The sequence below is a fragment of the Hirundo rustica genome, chromosome 13, assembly GCF_015227805.2.
Source record: "Hirundo rustica isolate bHirRus1 chromosome 13, bHirRus1.pri.v3, whole genome shotgun sequence".
Lineage (NCBI taxonomy): Eukaryota > Metazoa > Chordata > Aves > Passeriformes > Hirundinidae > Hirundo > Hirundo rustica.
This window is the reverse complement of record NC_053462.1, coordinates 10,725,482-10,748,169: the sequence shown is the minus strand read 5'-3', so window position 1 is coordinate 10,748,169 and position 22,688 is coordinate 10,725,482. Positions and strand designations below refer to the sequence as shown.

The 22,688-nt window shown below is 41.4% G+C and overlaps 2 protein-coding genes across 5 annotated transcripts in view; one reads left to right on the top strand and one right to left on the bottom strand.

Annotated features, from left to right (window-relative positions):
• Nucleotides 1-7,390, top strand: part of HDGFL3 (HDGF like 3) — a 41,725-nt gene extending 34,335 nt beyond the window's left edge. The window contains exon 6 of the mRNA XM_040077672.2: nucleotides 1,018-7,390. Within this exon, the coding sequence (XP_039933606.1) occupies nucleotides 1,018-1,023 (6 nt within the window). The 3' untranslated portion in view covers nucleotides 1,024-7,390. The remainder of the gene's footprint in view (nucleotides 1-1,017) is intronic.
• TM6SF1 (transmembrane 6 superfamily member 1) lies at nucleotides 1,864-22,448 on the bottom strand. Of its 4 annotated transcripts, none has more exons than XM_040077669.2 (10): nucleotides 22,267-22,448; nucleotides 20,324-20,427; nucleotides 19,748-19,845; nucleotides 18,711-18,814; nucleotides 17,835-17,917; nucleotides 16,501-16,622; nucleotides 12,600-12,704; nucleotides 10,484-10,576; nucleotides 9,416-9,535; nucleotides 1,864-3,934 (listed from the first exon to the last, which is right to left on the bottom strand). In XM_040077669.2, the coding sequence occupies exons 1-10, from the start codon at nucleotides 22,356-22,358 to the stop codon at nucleotides 3,743-3,745; spliced, it is 1,113 nt and encodes a 370-aa protein (XP_039933603.1). In that variant the 5' UTR covers nucleotides 22,359-22,448; the 3' UTR covers nucleotides 1,864-3,742. The 4 variants fall into 4 exon arrangements, with proteins under 4 accessions (XP_039933603.1, XP_039933604.1, XP_058278394.1 ...); XM_040077670.1 differs by having other exon boundaries at nucleotides 1,864-3,814; nucleotides 22,267-22,395; XM_058422411.1 differs by lacking the exon at nucleotides 22,267-22,448 and adding an exon at nucleotides 21,807-21,908.
• Between the last annotated feature and the right edge of the window lie 240 nt (nucleotides 22,449-22,688).

Genomic DNA, 22,688 nt, shown 5'->3' with positions numbered 1-22,688 from the left:
CATGGTTACACCTTTTGGGGGAGTCAGGGCTCTGGTAGTTCCTGTAAACCCTCTGCTGCAAGCCTGGGCACTTGGTAAAAATCCCTGATTGTGTGTCATTAGTCAGGATGTAGCAGGACCTCCCACACGGAAAGCACAGGTTTCCATTTTTACTGTTCACAAACCACTTGTCATAGGAGAGAGCTGCACTGACCCAACACAGGGAAGATAGTGTAGTATTGTAGGAGAAGAGATGCCTTGGCCAGAGGTGAGTGGTCATGGTGCACTGCATGCTGTCATGCTGCTGCCTAATGTAACATGTCCCAGGACCATCAGGTGAATTTTGCCATCTCTGCTCAATTTGAGGAAACTGAGACTTGTAGATACTTGCTGTGATCATGCGAGGACAGTCTGATCCTGATCTCGCTAATGTCAGGGAAAGCAAGAGCTGACCTTGACTCAGCCGTGGAAGTGAGAGTTCCTTCCTTTTCTGTCATCACCTTACAGCGAACTGGAGCCAAACTGTTTCCTTTTCAGAAGCAGCATTTGGATCCCTTAGCAATGAAAATGTTTATCTTTGCTCATGCTTGCTAAGCTTTCGTGTATTTGAACAAGAGGGTGTTCTTGTGGCTGGACACCCAGGAATGCAGCAGTACCTGAGCTCCTCCTGAAGCCCATCAATGATTTAGTGCAGTGGAAGAAAAATTTTGGTTGTGCCTGAAGTGTGCTACAAGGTTTGTAATGGAGTGATTGGGGGAAAAAAACCACATACATCACTGGAGCTGCTTATTGAATACAGCCCTAAATGTTTACTTTAAAACCGGGCTCATTGCTATTTTGTAGTGATATGTTTTGTTGATGTAACAAAGCAGTTTTCTCTAGAAAAAAAATTGTTTGAACAGACCAGGTGGTTACTTGTACCTGTGATTACTTGTACCTGTGTCGTGGAAGTGTGGAAATACGACATCGGTTGTATCAAGTTTGATGCAGGATGTTATTTCTTACATTAAATGTTACTTTTTTCTCTTTCTCTTTCAGACTTAACCAACATAATGACTGCTGAATATTAAGGGAAAACACAAGAAGGTTACATGTTTGGTTGTCTAATATTCTTGGATTTGATATGAGTCACCACATCTGTTCATTAGTACCATCAACAGCATCCCAGTTTGTATGCACATTATTCACATTCCTATCTGTTGTGTTTGCAGAAATGACATTTTTACCCTTTTTTCTAAGGGTTACTTTTTGATTTTCATATTGTTTGGTTGCATGAAGTTGCCCTTTTCCAGTGGCTGAGGTTTATGAAGATATCGCATACTTGAACATGTTTTAGATTCCTTTTCTAGACAGAAAAGGCATAACTCCAAATTATGTCATTCTAAATCAGCATTTTTTAAACACAGCTAAATCTTAGAAATAAATCCCTGCCATACAATGCTACAATAATCTGCCACATACAAACATAATTTTAAATTTTCCTATATCCATTCTCTCCTGGGTTTTGATCAGTTTACAACATAAAAGAAAAATTCTTCTTCAGTTTAAATCACCGCCAAGTTCAATAATGTAATAAAATACCTTTCCTTATTAGAAGTACCTAGCTAGTTATACTCTTAATACTTCTCCAAACCATGATGTAATGTACACTATCTGACTTAGTTCCTATATGTGGAGTTAGTGAAAGTCTTTTTGTGTTTCTTTAGATTAATACGAGGATTTTTCCAATGCCAACACAATTTGAAATCATTCATTTGGAGGCTTTCCATTTTTAAGCTTACTGTGATATACAGCCCTATGGGAAACCAAAACAAAACATCAGTTTTAAATAATGAAAGGCTTAAAAAAGGATGCTGTCATTCTGGCTTTTTTTTTCCTTTTGGAAATAGAACTAGACTAGTAAGTAAGCATTCCAAATCCATTACTCTGTGTACATTATTGTTGCTATTGTGATAATAGAGATTTTTATTTATTTTTATGCCAGCTTTTATTGTGAAAACATATTTAGTCTGGTTTTATCAATCCTTGTTATGCTTGTCCTTGGAACATCTTTTGCGTATTCAAGGTTTGTAGTTGATGAGTTTACTGTAAAAAACTAAAAAAAAAAAAAAAAACCCGCAAGGAAAAAAAAAAAACCACCAAAACAAAACAAAAAGGAAACAAAAAAATTGTATTGTTTTTACAGAATAAATTTATTGGAATGTGTATTGGGAGTAAGGTTTGAGGTTGTAAGCAACTAAGTTAGCGTCATATTTGGCTTCATACGTGTAATAATGTGAGGTATTAATGTAAGTCAAGTATTAAAGCAAAACATTCTGTTAACATGAGTTGACCATAATAGATACAAGTGCAGGTGAGATCTTTATTTTTTCTGTACTTTGCCTTTTCTGGATAACAGGAGGTCATTAAATTCATCTTGAATGTATTCAAAGTTTCTTTAAACACATCAGAAGTAACATCAGAGGCTCAAATACCTGTTTGTGAGCCAGCCCGGCAGCGCTGCGTTTGTTTCCCTGGGAAGAGGCACTGGGATGGAGCGATCCCAGAGCCTGAGGAGCTGCACCAGGGGTGCTGGGTGCCAACAAGCACTGCCTGAGGTGCACTGTGGTTGTTTTGGACCTGCCCCTTTGGCTGGAGGTGTAAAACCTGGGGCCTCTCCTCGGACTGCTGCTGGGAACTGCACGGCAGTGTTCAGCAGGAGAATGTTACAGCCTGAATTTCTCAGTGCTCTGAAGGTCCCCTCGTGCAGAGTGCAACACACAGGCATGTGAACTGCTTCCTTGTTACTGATTAGGCTTAAAAATAAAATTCTTTCAATCAAAACACCAAGAAGTCAACATACCCAAATAAAAGTGTTTCCAGTTAAAATCTATCAGCTAGTTTCATCTGTGAGAAAGGCACTAGGTGTACTGCTTTTAATATAAATACACATAGAAGGCATAGAAATAGCTGTAATTGCAAATAGAAACATAAGCTGCCCAAACCAAGGTCGCTGTGTTTGCTGCTGCTTGTTTCTGAGCCAGCAGCGTTAGCAAAAGTAGCTGCAGAGACACAGCCAAAACCCCTCCTCTCTGGAAAGGCACGAGCAGCCTGAGCCCAGTGCTCGCAATCCTGAGCCCTCTGTGCCCGGCCCACAAGCCCTGGTGGGCACCTGCTCGGCTTCAAGCAGGTGAGCAGTGCTTGCAGGAGTGAATCCTGAAGAGAATTAACAAAGCTATACGATTCGCTTATCGTATATGGAGTCTTACCGTAAGAGTTGATTGCTTCTTAAAAGATTTCTTGGGATTTTTAACAAGGTTGACCCCACAAGACATACTTTTTGACGAATAAAACATGTGCATGTGACAGAGTTATGTATGTTAATTTTTCATGCTTCACAATGCTGACCTTCGTGTTGTGCAGTAGCTCTGTGCAGGGACTGCTAGCACTGCTGTTCTTCAGCGTGCGGAGGCTAAACACTGACATCATTATTATTATTTAACTTCATGCAGTATTTCTAAAACTGTCAAAGCAGCTTACTTAAAAATAGCTGTGGGAACTGGCAATCCACTGCCACGCAAAGTCACAATGTTGAGAAGTGGTGCTAAAGGCAGTCGTCTTTATTTTCCCCTTCTCAGGAGGATAAACAAAGCAGGCCGTGCGACTACACAGTTGTGCGATTTTACACATCTTACACGCTTCGTTTGGGCTCCATTTGAGCAGTTCAGTTACATCCCAACCCAGTTATGTACATAGCCAAGGACAGGAGCTGGAAACAGTTCTGCTATTCTGCTTTTTCTTCTTCTTTTGGTTTCATAAAAAACTCGGGCTTGTTGACACACCTGTAAGCGAACAGCTGGGGAAGAATCCCATACATTATGTTCAATATCAGGAAAAACTCTTTTGCTTCTTCAGGGACTCTGTAGATGTAAGGAGTTCGAGCATGAAGAGAAGCACCAATATGGGAAAATTGAGCCTGTGGTGTGTATATAACACATATATTAAAAAAAGGTAAAGTTGATGTATATTTTTGGAAAGATGGCATAATCTGCATGCAAATCCGCATCTCCAGTGACATTTTCCAAGCCAGCCCTTATTCTTATTTCAGAATTATCATACTTTTGCAGTGGTATAAAAATACAGTCTAAACTAAAATCATTAATATCTTGCTGTATAAGGCATAACTGGAACCGTTATCAGTGGCACGGTAAGAGGTTTGTTTTATGCATATGGTGGCACTGATCATTTCATCAGGTACAGGATTCTGCCCTGGCTTTCTGGGTCATAATTTGTCCTAGAGGGTCCATGATCCTTCCCCAGAAAAGTGGCCACATCCCTGCAGAGCCCGGTCAGGGGGAGGGCTCTCACCACCTGCCTGCCAGGGTTGTTGGGAGTTAGGCAGCAGTGGGAGCAGCCAGACACTCACCCTGAGTAAAGTTAGAAAGGAAAGTCTTGGAACCTATGTCAGTTCTGGTTTGGGTTTGGATTTTTTAATCTTAAACCCAGATTCTGATCCCAGAACTCCTGATGATTTCAGAAAACGTCTGCAATATTTGGGTTTCGGGCTGGGGCTGTTCTGAAGTATAGACTGAGCATACAATGAAGGTTATAGACACAGACAGGCTTGCTGGCCTGAAGCATATTTTTAGCATAAACAAACATTTAAAGATAGAAGTGTCAGGATCGTTGGTGTCTTTTGTTTCCATCTGTTACCTGCTATTTCAAGCCACAGCTCATTCACATTAACTATTTTGTGGCCAATTTTTTTGTTACTATTTAGTTAGTTAGCAGTGGAGGAGATCTGAGAAGATAAACATCAGTTTGAGCATAAGGAGAGCACTGGGACACCAGGATTTTAGGAAGACAGAGGAGTACACTGGCCAAATCACATCCTCTGTTCTGGTTTCAGCAGGAGTCATTCTGGCCTCAAGAGGAACATGGTTCTGGTCACAGCAAAGTAGAAGGGGAAATAAAGTGCAGGTGTTTACAATACACCACCCTAGCAAAAGGTTAGGCTGAGACCATCCATCAAAACAGAAACAGAAATTGGTTTTCAGGTGATTCCAACCACCTCAACTGAATTGGGAGAGCTCGTTGAGCAAACCTGAGCCGGGAAACAAAGCAATCAACGAAATCAAATACAAACACACTTCAGCAGAGTGCCACTTAGCATGTTCCTGTAAATAGCTATTGCACAGCAAACAGATGTTCAGGGGCACACTGTCAGCAGCCTTTTTACATTGGCCTGGATAATTCACTCTGTCTCTTGCAGCCCATTTGTTCTCACCTGCCTCAGGCAGGCCCTGCCTTTGGTACCTGGGTGGGCTTGCTCAAATCCCTGCTGCTCTCCTGCGGTGGGAGCTCTCTCAGCACAGGCAGGCAGAGCAGCTCAGCAGCAAAGCCCTCACAGCACAGGGCAGCAGGCTCCTGGACAGATGGACAGACAGCTGCCAGCAGGCTGCAGCCAGGAGATTTGGGCTGTCTGATGTTCCCCCAGACACTGAGAGCCTCTGGGTTGTGTTTTAGAGCTTTGTCTGGGGTGAAGAAGCTGCAAAGCTGCTACTTCTCTCTGGAGGATTGTGAGGTCTGCCTGTCTGCAAGAGTGGCCAGCTGTGCATCAGAGTAAGTTGACAGTAAATTTCTCATAATTCATAGTAAACCTTGTCAGAAGGAGCTGTAAGGGGATGCTTCTGAGAGACCCAGAACTCCCAGAGTCTCCAAGATGCCTGAGTATCTAAGTCTTACTGTGTGGTCTTGTCTCTTACAGGAGTTGTGGCACATTAGTGAGCATTAATTGTTGTAAAACCGTAAAGCAGTAACATGATGTCCTGTCTGTGGCCTACAAAGATTTTTAGTAGTTAATGATGCACCATGTAATGAAATTATTGTTTATTAGACTTGTTTTGCACTGTAACACATGGCTTCTTCTTCCATTACTGAGGAGGATATTTAGGTCTGTAAAGTACTTTTTTTTTTTTTTTTTTTTTTAATTTATTTGATTTGCCTTCGTGACAATTGTGTTATGTCTTTAATCTCCTGTGTTTCTCTTCTATGACTGTTCTCTGCTGCTACTTCCTTTTTCTTTCCCCTCTTTTTTTTCCTGCTTGGAGCAGGGGATATGTCTTAAAAGCAGCTCTCTCACTCACCAGTAGCCCAGTCCTGTTCTTCCTTCAGTACCAGGCAGGCTGGCACCAAACCCCTAATTCTGAGCTGTCAGTCCCTGCAGAGCTCTGTGCCTGCGTGCAGCAGGCTGGTGCTCAGTGAGAGAAACTCTGAGTTTGTTGTGTTACCTCGCTGTGATTGGGGTCTCTCAGCAAATAAGCCATTCCTTGGTGCTTTCTGCTTCTGATCCCCTCTACAAGTGGAGAATTTTGAGGCTCCAAAAAAACCCCTGAGCCTTGGCTGAGAAATCAACCAGATGAGATGCTGCAGGTCACCTTCTAAGGTAGCCTTACATGCCCAACATCATCCAGCCTTTATCACCCCCGAAGCCTTGGCTGCTCTGCTCCTCAGGCGTTCCTGCCGCGGTTGGAAGCTGCCCGGTGCTGGACGTGGCACTGCCCAGCTTGGCAACTGCAGTCTGTGCCTGCCTGCTTCTCACTGACCTGCTTGTCTGTGTGAAGCAGTCTGGATTTGGACTTTTTACAGTACTTTTTGCCTTCTTGCCTAATCGTAGGCAGTATTTCAAGTATTTTTTTACCCTGCGGTTAAGGACAGAGAAGGACCCAGAAAAAGAGAAAAAGGTTAGGAGTCCTTCTTCACTCTGTGCCTTCTCTCTAAGACTGACTAAAATCAGGCAAAGACTATCACTTTGGAATGTCTCATGAGCCTAACAAAGCCATCAAATAGAGGGAGAGTAACCTGGAAAGAAAAATACATTCCTTGGGTTTAGGGTCTGGTAGACAAGAAGCGCTGCAGAAAGTAGCCACCAAAAATGGCTTGGTTATGGAACACTAAGCAGGAGTAGAGGTAAACTTTCTACATTTGAGAAAACAGAGAAATGGGCTGCAGAGAGTGGGTGGGACAGATTGATTTTGACTAGCAAGGCTGTGGCTCTTCATCCCTTCTCACATAGCTCACTCATGTAGGGAAATACCAATTTCATGAAGTTCAGAGGCTGTTCCGACCCTTTTGTATAATCAAAGCTCCTGGTACTTCACTCATATGAAATTCAAAGAGCTCCTCCTGAAGCTTCAGAAAGTCTAGTAATTATTGGATCACAACTGGTTTTGGAGTCTGAATGTTAGTAATGGAGTCATTCAAGCTGAGAGTTATTTGTAATTCTGAAAATCAGTAAATGTGTGTCTGTGTGAAAGGCTAGTAGGTACTTTGGAGGTTCTTAGTTTAGATGCATCACATGGTATTTTGTGACTTGTTTTTGTAAAAAGTACATCATAATGATAGAAATAAAAACAATTAAAATCTCCATGTTTCCCATCTGTAGGAGCAGTGTTCATTCCCAGGGAGCAGTGCCCACTGCTTCTACCATCAGATACTTACCTTTATGGGACCTTTGTGTGTGAGAGGAATCAAAAGGTGTTTTGGTAACTACGTATGTTTTAATTATCAAATAAGCAAGTGTTCTAACTTAAGATGACAGTAGAAAAACCTGTAAATGTGTTTTTTGCCTCAAAATGACAAAACACCCAAATAGGTTGGTCACAGTTTATGAAGTCAAATCAATTAAATCCCATTCACTTGTAGGATGACTGAGGTTCATCCTGCAGTGCATTAAGTAAAAATAACAAAAAAAATGCCCTCCCAAATGTCAAGAACTGTTTTTTGAAGCAAGATAAAATATGAAGAGTGCACAGCAACACTGAGTTCTCTTAATCAGTTTCTGCCAGCCCACAGCATTTGCTGGTGCCACGATGAGCTTTAAATAGTGAAATGGGAAATTTTGGGTGTTAGTCCAATGTGTAAATGGACATCCTGAGGCCAAACTACAAACAGCTACAAACAGGGGTTTGAGACTTCAGCTACTAAGTGTAGCATTCACACATCTAAAAGGTATAAAGGGCTGTTAAATAAAAGGTGATTATTTGCTACAGGAAACATAAAAGGGGAGGAAATAAAAAACAACAAACCAACAAAAAATCACCTCCAGAGTGGGAGGCTGAGCATTCTGGTAAGTTTGCAAGGTTGTGGGTTGTGATAATCAGCATACTCTGACTTCTTATATACTTTTTCTTGTGTTAAAAAAATCTTTGAAGTAGTAGGGTTTTTTCCTGATTGTCTGGGCAATTTATGGAACCTGAGTAATCTGTCAGTAGAGGAAAGTTCCTGACACAGCCTTGCCTACTTAGCTAGCTTGTGGTTTTGTTTTGGTTTTTTTTTTTTTTTTTTTTTTTTTTTTTGCTTTGTTTCATTTTTTTAATTAGATTTTGGCCAGACACAGTTGTACAGTATTTATTATACCTTTTGATCTCTAAACTTCCTCATTAATGTTTGCCACTTTCTGTTTTGATATCACATGATAGTTCAAGATTCTCTGTAAACTGAGAGAGAAGAAAAAAGAAGTCCTATTCTCTGTGGTAACTGCTCCCAGATAGAAAATGTCACTGAACCCTTCTTATTGGGCAGTTAAAGTGGATTGTAGTTTTTATCCATAATTATCTCAGACCTGAGGAACCAGGTGTTGGTTTGTGTTTGTCTCATAGTGGTATTGGAGTTACAGTTATTGTTGTGTCCCTTTGTTGTCACTATTGAGGCAGGATTATCATGCTTATTTTCTGCACTGTCTGGATGTTCTGAGTACACACATTTCATTTCCTATGTACAGAACAAAGCAATTGTCCCTGTGTCTCATCTGTCTGTCATAAGTCATTTACTAGTTCCTGTTGAATTGTTTTGTTTTGGTCAGTCTTCTCATAAGCATCAGCTCCATTTAGTAATTAACTACAGTTGTTTATTTATGATAACCAGGATGGAATGAGTAAAAGAAATATGATCAGTTTCTGCCTTTGGCAGCACAAACAGGACTGGATGTTACTGTGGTTTGTGGCCCAGGAGGTTCTCTGAGTTCTCTCAACATCATCCACTCATACTGTACCTTTTGTGTGACAAGGAGATACTTTTTCCATTCATATATTTCAAACTACCTACTTGGCCAACACATATTATGGAAACAATGTATTGTGCTGTTGTGTTGTGTTGGGGTTTTTTTAGAATTGACTGTCACAGCTTTAAGATGGTCTTCCTTCATGATCCCAGCTAAAGAGTGCATGGAGCTTAATAAGGTTTAAATGAGCCTGCTAAAGCAAGAATGTGGTCATTGGAGAGTAGTAGATTTGATTCTTCACTCCCTTAAATTAAGGGGCTTCTACAGATAAAGGTGACCTGAGTTACATCAGCACAAAACCTGCATGGGAAGGTCAAGCCCTGGGCCCCTTATTGATTCCATAGCTCACTACTTATGATGATGTAATTTAAAAGTGAACATTTTGCAAAGAAATACCTGAGCTAGTCCTCCAGCATGAATAAGGGTCAAATCAGGCATCCAGGAGCAGCCAGGCACCAGCAGGCCATACAGAGCAATCACATAGTATGGCACTGAGTAGAACATGTATGCCAGCATCTGCGTTTCAAACACAAATATCAGTTGCTTTGCAGTGGGAGGGAGATGCATTTAAAAATCAGCTGCTTAATGAGAAGTTGAGACTACTCAAAGCCATACTTCTGGCAACAATGATTCCCAGGCTTTTTTGTTACATCTGGATACCATTAACTGCTACCCTAAGGTCTCTCCTAATATGTGTGGCTGTTGTCTCCTTGCCCCATCCATATCCTTCATCCAGGACATGTATTTCTGCCCCTTACTACCTTGAGGCCATGCCAAAAAGCATGGACTGGCTTAACTCCTTATCCAGGCAACACAGGGAGCCTTTGTCAGGCCCTGCTGCACTCTCTTTTGGGAGCTGTGAGAGACATCCATGTCCCCCCTTTCCGTGAAAGAACTCATCCAGCAGTGAAACTTTCTGCTCATTTCCTCACCCCTGTGTCCTCTGACTGTTTGGGCCCTGTCCTCAGGCAGCAGCCAGGTTTACAAAAGAATGTCAACATCAAACGCTACAGACCTAAAGCACATTCCCTCATCTGCAATGCTTTTTGTATGAAGTTCCCTTTTTCAGGAATGTGTAGCTGGGAATGGAAGTGCAGTGTGAGCTTAAGGACTCTAGAATTATTACACCCCTTCTTGCTCCATAATTCCAGACTGAAAGTCTACTTGGCCTTTCTAAGGAAGGGAAATGAACATAAAAAGCATGCAGATCTGTTTCATGAGCTGTATTAAAAGAACCCTGAGTAATTAAGATGTGTAGCTCCATGTAACCAGTTTGAACCTAAGTTAAGCCTATCACGACAAGGAGTTGGTATCCTACAACAGCTAGAAATGGTACTAGAAAATACCCTTTAACTTGCCATGAATGATAATTCCCATATTGATCTTGTCATCTCTGAAAGCCACGGCTCCATCTTTGCCCCAGTTTACAGATCACTCCTTACCGGTCCGTGGTCAGTGCTTTACCTGAAGCTTGGGATAAGCAGCAGGATCTTTTATGTAGGGCTCGTGCAGCTGAATGTACAGGCGGCAGAGTTCAGCAGGGCAGTCCAGGGCAATCTGAGGAGAAGTGTCAAAACTTCAGTGATCAATTTGTTCTGAAACCAACCTGACACGTGTTACCAGCCCTAGAGGTGCACTCATGGTCTGCAGCACAGCCACCCTGGAGCTTGCCAAGGTGATGCATGTGATCACCAATTAGAAGGTGAAATGCAGCCTCCTCAGTGGGTTTGTGAGGAAATGCTGGCAGCCTGCTTTGAGGATTTTGACTGGAAGAGAATTTAGTCAGTTGGCTATGCTGTTGTAAAAGTATAATTGCTATTGATTAGCTCTGATAAATAGCCTTTGATCTCACCAAATGAACTTTCCAATGGAAAATTTCTCCAAGACTGGAAACTTCAGGATAAGCGCCTAGTTTTAGGATAGGAAGCTATAGATGTAGCCCAAGAAAAGAGCTGCACTGGGACAAGGTAGCAGTGGAGAGCAATGCAGGAGACAGGTGTTACTTAAAGTAGTAATTTTTAGTAGTAAAGGAGAGATTATTGGATTTTACATTCCCACAGGAAGAAAAAGTTCCAAATAAACAGGGAAAGATTGCAAAAATAGTTCTCTTTTTTTTTGTGGTAGGCCTTAAAACTACTACAAAAAATTCTCCTCTAAATTGAGCTAGCAATCCATGTGAGCAGCTGTCCCTGTGGCATTGTTAATGCCTGAGCTACAGGGCTGAACAGTAAGTTTTGCACTGCTTGATTTCATGTGCATTTGTTCTGTAACTCTAAGGGGACAATGCAAAACTTTACAAACAGTAAATATTCTTCCCTGTTCTTTTCCCACACGGGTATCCAAGAAGCAGGGGTGAGTGGACTATAATGGAGTGTGTTTTATGGACTTTTGCAGAAAATTATGGTATCTGCACCTTACACAGAGATGTTCAGTTGACCTCTGTATGTATAAGCAAGGTCTGTAAGCAATTCCTCCTTGAAGGAAATATATAAGGAAATTACCATAGTCTCAAAATCAACAACAACAACAAAACAAAAACCCTCGGAGAAATGAAGTGGGACTGCAGAACCAAGTAAGACCATGGGACCAACATTTTCCACAGTGAAATTACAGGTAAACCAGATGATTTAACCTGTATCAGTGGTGCTCTGAAGTAACATGATCTATAAGAAATAAAGCAGTCTGACAAATTAGAAGAAAAATATGTTTCTCAGAGGCAAGTTTTAAGAGAAACAGGAGGTGAGAGAAGAATGTGAGCAGCACAACTACAAAAGGACAATCTGCACTAGGTAAATAAAATGTTGCTAGGTATTTATCATCACCTCCTACTTGAATTATTCTAGAAAGGATCAAATCTACAAATCGAGCAAGCAGGCAGTTATCTGAGATGCCTAAACATTTGAGCTGTGCTCACTGAGTGATACACAAGTTCCATTCTGCCTAAGACAGAAAATGCATTAGAGCTGACAAGGGAATAGATTTACCTACTACTGGACTTACTCCTGAGAGCATTTTCAGTACTGCTTCCTTCCCTCAGAAATTTTAATTCAATCAACTATGCTTAGAGAGCAACCATTTTTAAAATTGTCTCTTGGTAAGTAGAAACAATGTGTGTTGTTCAGGTAATGTGAATATTTCTTTTTCCTTTTAGGTGGAAATGTTCTCCTCTGTCTCATGCAGTGTAAGCTAACTTGGTTTTGTATATAATTTTAAATATGCATTACTGCCTAGAAAAACATGAATGCAGAATTAATTTAGTTGTTTTGTCTCTGTGTTCTTGGCCAAAAATGGAACAACAGACCAATGAAAACAGTTTTAGGTCGCGTTGACATACTCTTGGGATGGTATTTACTCTGGTGATTGTACACCTCCTTTTGAAAAACATGCTGGGCACAGCACAAAATGGAGAAGCAAAGCACCAATAGTTGGCATATATAATTTATCCTTCTATATCTAAGGCCTATTTGAACTCAAATGTTACAGGATTTCCCTGACCACAATATACATGCTTTTTCATACGGACTCAAATTTAAAAATTCAACTGAAAATTGGCTTAAATTATAAAGTATGTTCAACTTACCATGCCCCTAAATATGCAAAATCCCGTGGCTAGAATGAGGTATGCAGCTAGCATTAAATCTATTGGTCGTCTTAAGAGTCCTTTCTTCTGGACTTCCTGAACCACCTGCAACACAGAATGTGTTTAGTACGTACATCCTGGTTCCATGCCACGTGTATTTAACTCCAGATCAGTCACTGCAAAGAGGGGGGAGTGGTGAAACGTCATGAAACATCACATCTATCCATTGATTTCAGAGACAGAAAGATTTCCACCTAAAAAGGTGACTCCAGACTTCAGGGGCTGTAGTGAGGAAAATTAATCTGAATAAATTCTAGAAATGGATGGATCCAACTGAAGCCATTTCAATACAGATTAGTGTCATTTTGAGCCACCTAAATCAAATGAACACTAACTCTGCAATCACCTAAGGCTTTAAAGCAGCATAACATCATCAAAATTGTATTTTTGTAATTGGAAATAATTTGTTTTCCTGAATGTCCCTATGTAGAAAAGCCTTGGAAATGTAGGTTTGTCTCAAACGTTTGAAGTTGAATCTAGTATGCTTTGTAAAAGGACTGGGTCCATCTCATTATTGAATGCTGGTTTTCAGCAGCTTGTGACAGTATTAAAATTAATGGACTATCACTGGCATAAAATAAAAGCTTTTCTGTGGCTGGTTGAGTCCCCTGCTGAGTTCAGTGAGCCAATATTGTATCTTAGTGTGCAATGCAGAAATAGAGAATGAAATGTGTGTGTGTGTGGAGTATGTGGAAACCCTTCCTTTCCCCCTTCTATCACTGAACACTGTGAATTCCTGGGACAGCACTGAGGCACCTCCAAAGTCAGGCTCTGCCCCTGTGCCTGCTTTCCTCAGCACAGGAATCCCCCTTGCTGCAGGGACAGAGGGGAGGGTTCACTGAGAGCAAAGACCATTTCCAAGTCCAGGGGAAGGTGGTTTGGGGGAACCCGAGGCATATTTTTGCCTACAGAGTAAAACCTACAAAGCCCGTGGCAATAATCTGAGCTACACTTTCTGCATTGTGTAGTCCCAGACAAAATTATAAACACATCAGAGTATCTTTCTGTAGTTCAGAGGGAAAACTTCCCCATGTATATTTGTTACTCATTTCCTCTTCCTTTTTATTGGCCGTTTGTTGGCATGCAGACAGCGAAAGAAAAACCTGATTTCCTTCCTGTTATACACTTGTGGAATTGTCTCCAAAGTGCAAAACAAAAATTAGGATGCAGGGGCACAGTTAAAAGCACAAAGGATCAAGAAACTCATGATAAAGTTATTGAAACAGGAGAACCAATGTTGCAAGCACAATTTCTGAGTAAATGCTACAAGATCTAGATTACAGATTAACTAAAATAAGGCTGTGGGAAACAAGCTGTCCCTTTCATAACTTTTTTTTTTTTCCCCCCTGATTTCCTTTGAAAGGATCTTCTTCAGGGGAAAAAAAAAAAAAGTGACACCTTTGATTTTCAAACACAAGTACCAGGTTTTGGCAGTATGGTGTCACTTCACAGTATTCAGAGTACTGGTGTAGGAGTATTTTTAATATTACCTTAAAATAATGCCTATATTCAAATATTTATTTCTATAAAAGAGAAAGGTCGCTTATGGCTGGGTTATAAATAATTTTCAATTGTAGACTACCTCAGATAATGAAAAGCTGATATATTTTCTTCCCCTTTTTGGACTGTGTATGAAGCTTATAGATATATAATCTCCTCTTTTCAAATATTTCAATATTCCTCTTTAAATATTAAATGCATGTGTGTATTTTCTGTAATCACAAAGCTGCAATAGAACTTTGTGCTTTTGAGGGTTTGGAGACAATGCCAATGTAAGTGGAAGCAACCTTTGGTGCAGTGCTCGTTTGTGAAATTGCCAGGGTACAGAAAACTCACACCTTTTTTCTTTATGCATGCCTGCAAACAAAATGAAAATGCAAAGCTTAAAAAAAAAAAAAAGGAAAAAAGCAGAAGCAAGAACTTGAAAGACAGGATGCCCTTTGCTGACAGGCCTCAGCTGCAGAGTAGTTTTTCCTTACCTTTCTTTTCCCCAGCAAAGCCCCATCACCCCGTGCTAAACTGAATTACATGTTGAGAACACTGGCCAAGCAGAGCTGGCCTGCCACGGGTTTCCCGTGTACTACAAACAACGCTGAACTCTGCACAGATCTCTGCAGCCCCAGGGATTCTTTTGTGCAGCAAGGAAGTGGGTAGGCAGGCTTTGCAATTTCTCTCACTTCCAGGAAAAAGCTATTTTCTATTACTTCTGAGAGGCTTCTTACATCATCAGTTTTAAGGAATTGGAATAATCTTGTGTGCTGTCTGTAGAAGTCAGTCCCCTCAGGATTCATGTATAAATCTGAATTTGTGTATTAATTTTGTGAAAGGATTTTAGATTATATTAAACTTCTCTGAGCTGATATACTTGCAGATAAATCTGTTGGGTTTTGTAAAGACTGCAGCACAGCTTGGCTTGATTCCAAATGAGGGCATAGCTCCATTCCACTCCCCTCTATTAGCAAACAACCAAAACTTGAATACCTCTCCTCTGCCTCCACAGTAATTTTTTTTTTTGCCTAAGTGGTTTGTAATAATATTACAGCAACGTATACCTTGACCAACAGAATACACTTTGCTTCTCTTGCTTTCATGTAGTATATTCCTATATACTAACAGTAGCATGTTTAAAACCATTGTTAATTTTTTTTCCTAAATCTTTTAATGCCAACTCTGAATAATTACAATTTAAAAAAAAAGTTAAATTTTACAGCTCATTCCAAATGATCTACTGATATGTTCAGGACTTACAATGATTAGTGCACTGATTAGTAGCATTAAACACAATTATTTCCTGGAAACAATTCTTAATTTGGGACTGAAAGAGTGGCATGAAAAATTCATAAGTAGTTAAGATTCAAAGGCTTGCTCAGATACGGAGCATAATTTACCTGTGAAGATTAAATAGAACTTCTGAAAAACAAACAGCTTGGATGGGCTATGAGATCCCAGTGAAAGGAATCAAGGCTTTTTCTATAACCTTCTGGACAAGGAAATTTAGGTTCCAAGAAAGTATTCATGAAGAAGTGCAATGTTAAATTTTCAGGTCACCAGCTTTTCCTGCACTCTCTTTTTGAAATGTAACATTAAATCTAAATCTCTGAAATATATAATAAATTAAAATATCAAACCTAGGTAAGCAGTTTATCTCGTGGCAAGCCCAGCAGACATGGTTGTATTTCAGTAAGTAATCAGTCCATCACCTATTTTCTATAATGTCTACTTCTGTAGCATTCTTTTTAAACTTTTTTTTATAAAACAGTGCATAAACTGTTAATGCATTGTTTTGATGGGTCAGTTAATCTTATTACAATACCCATCTATTTCAAAGGCAAAAGTCTAAAAGGTTTTAAGTAAACATTTTTACAGATTATCAATTTATGTACAGTGTCTCACCTGTAAAATCTAATATTACAGAAAGGACATACAAAAATTATTAAATTACATTAAATCTGTAAGTCCTCTTCAGAAGAGTACTTTCCTGCAGTGTTTCTACACGATTTTTTGGTGCTTTATGAAACTGGTAAATGCCAATATTTTCATCAGCTAGGAAACTGAAACAGACAGAAACTGAATCGATGGAGGGTAGAAACACAATTACACCTATGAATGGGCTCTTTACTCTAGACATGAGATTCTTTTGCTTTTTCTTTATTCTACCATAATGAAATAGTCCTGCAATATAGATATTTTTGCAGTCTTCAGAGCCAGACAGCAATTGCTGTAAGAGTGAACAGTCACAGCACATTCCATGCTCACCAGGGGACCTATAAAACCCACCAGAACCAGCCAGCATCTTTCAGCTGCCCTCACAGTAGCCAGCACTGAAATGCAATAGAATTACCTTGACTGGAGTGTCGTGAGTCACTGAAGGTTGGTTATAAATTCTGAACCCAGCCCATATGGGGAGGCAGATATATGGTATACTTAGGAAAATAGCAGGACACACTTTTGCTCCATATTTGCCTGTTAAAAAAAAAAATTATTACAAGATTTATGAGAATTTGTAAGCTCTGTTGCAGAAGAATTTAAAAATATGCTATGTAACATCAAACCTGAAGCAACTATGGTAATGTAAACAAACATAAAACATTAGAAATCACTGTTAACACACAAATCCTCTTGAAAATCACATGCCCAACAGAAGCAGAGATCCAGGTTAAAGAGAGCCTATGAGACAGGAAGCCATTTCAGAATTAGGGACTTTTTGAGAAGATGGGAAGCCACATCTGTCACTGCATTGGGTAATCCTATAGGATGGGACAGCTTTCAAATCTCCCAATAGAACCTGCTTCAAAATAGAGAACTCATTCTTTTTAGAACTGCGGAGGAAAATGTATCCATTTTTCAAGATCTGATACTGCATTTGTTTTCCAAAGTGCTGATTTGTCCCACAGGCCTGTACTGAGGACAAAACTGAGAGAGAGCTCTCCTCAGCCTCAGGTAAACCAGGAAAATGTGTCTTTGACACTGGCTACTCCGTGTGTCAGAAAGGAAGGTGGCAGGAATGCTTTTGAGAGGTTTTCTAAGAGGAGAGAGGAAGGGACAGCCACACTAAACCTGTTTTCTGTAGTGAGTGTATCTTCAGAGGAGGGAGCTGGGCTGGCCCCAGCCTGCACCATGAATATTCCTCCTCTGGCATAAAAAGCAGGACCAAAGTGACCTTCCTGAAAGCTGACTGCAGGATTTGGACTCATCAACGTTTTGGTAACATCTAGGAACATTAAATTTAGTTTGAAAACAGGATAACTTCCAGATTTTACTTTTAAAAGTGATTTGGGTGCCTCTTGTAAGCTGCTGGAAGGTCAGACTTCTAAGGAAATTCGAAATTTTATGCAAAGTAAGATTTATATTTTTATGATACTAAGAGACATTACTGCCTCATGAATTAAACCCAGCTTAGATGAAAGTCTTATAGCTATATCAAAACACAATATTTTCTTTTTCTTCTCGAAAGCAAAGTAAATTTAAAGGGTTGGGGTTTTTTCCCAGTCTCCATCTTTTCTTCCTCATATTAAAATTTTAGTATATCTTGTGTCTCTTTACTGGTATTCCTAAAATTCCTCTTTCATATTATTATAGAAATGAGCCAACACTGCACTAAAATATAAATAGCACAATGCTGAATTTAGAAAATGTTTCACAGGAAAAAGCTGGTCATATAAATTACTTCCTTACCCACAATATTTCCAGGCATAAAGACAATGATGCTCATGATAATGGAACCCAGCCAGTAGAGACCAATCGTTCTATAGCTTTGTCTGTTTACAAAAGAAAACAAGACATAATTATTGAACTGTTTCTAAAAATTCCCTACCCTAAATATTATACTCATTTCTGTGGTTGTATTTTAGCAAGTAGAGGCTTTTAAAATCTGTACCACAAGTCAGGAGTGGATTGTTGCCTCTGAAAAGGGGTCATGGAGAAATCCTGCATTCGTGTGGGACAAGGTTATTACATGGACAGTACAGGCTTTGGGCATACTCAGTTATTTGCTGTTTCGTCACTCCTCTGAAAGCTGACTGTATGAGACAATAAAACAATTAATAATTAATTTCATACTGTTAATGATGCTATTACCAGCAGGTACATTTACCTCTGGAACTTAATTACTTTTTCCCTCAAACTCTTTATTCAACAGCAAGAAGCATAAGAATATCTAGAAATAACCTTTTGCTCTTAAACTTTGTGTAACAGGGATGAGAGATCATGATGGTGTTAAGCAATACATTATTCCTATCGTTTCACACATGCTTTTAATGCACATCATCTTTCAGCTTTTAGCTAACACAAAGCCTGCAGACGTGCTAGACTCTGCTGCGGGGTGAAGACAGGATACATCTCCGTGCATTTTCTGGGCTTAGTCAGCTGAGAGGAAGGGTAATTTGGCAAGGGTAGAACCCCTGAAAGTAATCAAATTTTAACAGCATTGCTTTGGCCTACAACATGAAAGCACCCCGAAATAAAAATCTAAATACTGCATGGAAAAGAAAGGCCTTTGTAGATGATACGAGGATGCAAGCCAAGTGAAGCGTGCCCGGATCAGAGACTCACTCCCAGGCAATAGCTGCCACCATCAGCAGGTACATCAGGTAGTGCGCGGAGCCGTCCCAGTAGCAGATGACGTGGCCGTAGGCGGTGTTCAGGTACGGCTCACCCTGGGGGAAGATGCAGTGCTTAGAGCAAGAGCAACCATTAATAAAGAACAGCAAGAAACAAGTTCAGAAAAGTGTAACTGGCCTTCCTTCTGGCAGTGGTATGGCTTCTGACTGACAATACACATTTCTGAGCGCAGAGCTGACCTAGGCAGGATCAGCGTAACTGAATGAGTTCTACGTTTGCAAGAGAGGGTGCAGGGTGGAAGGGGAAACTCCAATGTGTGACTGTCAGCATTACTCTGCCACATTATGAAAATGTGACTTTTTCATATCTTAGTGCTAAAAACTACCAAAAAAAGATAGATTTAGCATAGAACAAATACAGATATATTTAGCAACCTAGAGATCCACAGCAGTACTGAATATATGGATGTCGACGTATAACCTTGTAGGGTCCAACTCATTTCATACTTAAGTTCATGGAATCTTTTCAATGACTTCAGTGACTTTCCTGTCAAGCTCTTACTGAGCTATTTTTGGTGGATGTTGATATTCAGCAGCCAAGAGATTCTGCTGACTAGGTATCTGGCATCATCATTTTTGAACTCTAATTCCTTTTAGTAAAGTGATTAGGCAAAGATAAAGGAGCAGTTTTGTTTTCTTCTCGGTAACACATTTTGGTGTGGTAATTAATCCACTCCTGAGTGCTATCTGTGGTTTTCTCCAATCATGTGCAGTCCCTTCAATTCCCATAGAAGTTAACACAGAACAGTGTTACTGAAGTTGGAGCTTGAAAGCTACATTATTTCTCCCAAATGAGTCAGTAGATTGCAAGTCAATGAGGGTTTTATCCATAACAATAACAAAGCAGGTCAACTACAAAATTCAAGACCGTTTTGAATGTGTAAGTGGCTATTTTTCTGTGACAAATACTACACCAAGTTATTTATAGTGAAGATTTTATTTTCATTTGTAAGCCAAACTATTATTTACCTCTCTCAAGTAATGAGTCATGAATCCATCAATAATTCCATCCTGTTCCAGTCCAATTATTAGATTCACTACACTGGTAAAGGCAAATACAGCATAAACTGTAATAAGAAAAAGGGGGGGGAAATGAATTAATAAATACTTGGAATCACACAGTTGCTTCACGGTCCAATAAATTGTCAGGCAGAGATCTATTGAACTGGATATTGAACTTTGAGGTCACAGATATTTAACACACTATATGATTTTCCCATATAGCTCAGGATTTTTTAATTAGTGGTTGGTCAGCACAGCTCTTCGGAAGCTGTCCTGAGGAATGTGACATTCTGTAGAGCTGTAGGCACAGCCTCCATGGAAAGTCAGTGTCGGCAGCAAGCGCTTTCAAAAATCTTGGGCACATGAAGTTTATAGCCTTGACTGTGGTCATCACTTGGAAAGGAGAAAAGACAACAGAAAGGAGGCAGAGAAGAAAAAACCAACTTGTCATTTTTGCAGGTGAGCAAGGCAAAGTGCATGAGCCACAGCAGCCTAGAGCAAAGCTGTGAGTGAGCCAGGACATTCAGCTTTACCAGCACATACCATAAAACAGCGGGTCTTTGGGTGGCTTTCTCTTGACAAGGAGACGAGCCAACAGAGCAATAAGAACCAGAACCAGCAATCCGACTGCAACGATTACCCAGGAACTGTAACAGTATGGAAAAAAAAAAAAATTAAAATAAAAATAGCATTTTGCTTTGTCAGCCAGCTGTCCTCAAATGCACATACTCATAAAGTAATACTTTTTAAAGTTTATTGCATAGTCTGCCATAGTATTCATCCTATAGTTTTGCAGAGTTTATGCGCCTCTCTTTTCACATGTGATCAGCTAAAAAAAGAAAATACGAAAATAACTAGATAAACAACATATCCATAAATCTAGATTTGTCTGACTAAAATCAGTTTTCATAATAAAATAAACAGAAACTATGGGAAAATTAAAGGGCAATGAAAGGTGAGGATCAAACCAACAGGCATTTCAAGGCGAAAAAGGATCATTAGGGACATTTTGTCTAACCTCAGCAATAAATTATCTACTGAGGAAATTACAAATTCAAAAATAAATCACATCAGTCCCGTGGAATTGGAGTAGCAGTGTTAGGCGCCTCTGATGGATCTGGGATTACTGTTCAGTTATGGAAGTGCTACCAGAGGTCTCTCCAGCCCTACAAGGCAGGACCACTTGAGCGGGTCCAGAGATCAGCGCAGGTGGGCTCAGGCAAAAGGATCTTTTCCCTGGAGATGGAGCTATAATGTTACTGCGTGAACAGTAGGAGTGGCATAAAGCACAAAAAAAAAAGTCTTTGGCACAAAACAAATTTGTCACCTTCCCCAAGAAAATGCAGGCTAGGAAAATCATATTAAAAATGCTTCATAGATCTAAGGGTGTAAATTATCTTTAGCTCTCTTTAAGGTAAGATTCTCCTCCCTAGTCTTCACTTTTGTCCTTGTGCAATGGAAAAAAAATAGAGGGGAAAATTAGGTAAAGTCCAGAAGCATAAGCTAAAAATACCTGGGACATCATTTTATACATAGTACCACCCTGTATCAAGAAAACAAGTTGGGCATGAACAAATTATATTGTGACAATATCGACCTTAGTGAAACTTGACTTAAAATTATTGCAAAGAATTTGCAAGACCAAATATTTCAGAAAATATACACACATACTTGCTAAGTCAGGTTGAGCAGTACTAGCTTGTTGATTTATTTTATGCTTTGAATCTTCTGCTCGTCTGTTTTCCCAGTGATGAATTTCTTCACACCATTACAGCTGTTAATATTGCAGTGACTTTTCACTGCAGTCTATCAGTTTGAAATAAATATTGGCAGTTAATCAAGTAAGTCACCATGTGTTAATTTGACATTACTCTAGCAATGAGAAACAAAAAATTCAGTTATGGGCCAGAAGGAGGAAAATGAGGAAGGAACAGATGTAGAAAAGCCCTAAAAACAAGAAGCAAATATTTGTGCAGTAAAGTTGCAAAACACCCCGGGCCGTGGGATCACAAAATACCACACAGACCTTTAAGCGAAGCGGGTTTTGCCATGAGGAAAGACTCCTTTTCCAGACCCGCGGTTTCTCCCGGGATCCCGGTTTTCGGCAGAGCGAGGGCGCGGGGTCATTTCCTGAGGGTGCCCGCGGGCAGCCGCGGCTCGGGAGCTCCCCGGGGCTGCCCGCTTCTCCCGCTCGCTTTCAGAGGGAACCGCATTTTGTCCGTGGCGAGTCCGCGGGTCCCGGCACGGAGCGGGCGCTGCTCCGCGCCCTCGGCGGCACCGCCGGCCCGGGGCGGCCGCGGGCGGGAGCGGCCGGGACACGCCGCGGGCGATGGCCACGGGCAGCGACAGCGTCCCGGGGCGAGCGGCCGCGCTCTCCGCATCCCGGCTCGGCTCCCCTCAGAGGGCGCCGGCAGGACCCGGCCCCGCTCCGCCGCCCGCCCCGTCCCTCTCGTCCCGCAGACCCCGCCGGGCCCGTCCCGCCTCACCTGCCGGTGGCCGCCAGGCAGTTGAAGAGGTACGTGACGGGGATGGCGGTGAGCGAGAGCACGAACACGCCGGTGGCCGCCGAGGCGCTCATCCCCGCGGCGGGCGGCGGCGGCCGCCCTGCGCCCCAGCCCAGCCCTGCCCAGCGCCGTGCCCGAGGCGCCGCCTCGCCCCGGCCCTGCCCGCCCCGCGCCGCAAAGGTTAAATCCGCCTCGGAAACCGGAGCCGCCCGGCGCTCCTCCGGCGGCTCGGGGAGCGCCTCCGCCAGCCCCGGGGCTCGCCCCGCTCCCCCTCGCCCCTGCCCCGCGGTCGGGGGCTGCCCGACGGGCGATGCCGCTCCCCCGGGACAAGGGATGCGGGTCCGGCCCCGCCGGGACCGACAGAGGCGGCGTGCCGGGGGGCTGCTGTGACAGCCGAGCTGAGC

What these genes read in the sequence shown, in the direction of transcription:
- TM6SF1 (XM_040077669.2), bottom strand. Translation starts at nt 22,358, where the DNA reads ATGAGCGCCTCGGCGGCCACCGGCGTGTTCGTGCTCTCGCTCACCGCC. An exon ending in TGCCTGGCGGCCACCGGCAG is followed by an intron (nt 20,428 to 22,266) that starts GTGAGGCGGGAC and finishes ATACTGTTACAG; the next exon opens with TTCCTGGGTAATCGTTGCAG. An exon ending in CTGCTTATCCCAAGCTTCAG is followed by an intron (nt 9,536 to 10,483) that starts GTAAAGCACTGA and finishes TTTGAAACGCAG; the next exon opens with ATGCTGGCATACATGTTCTA.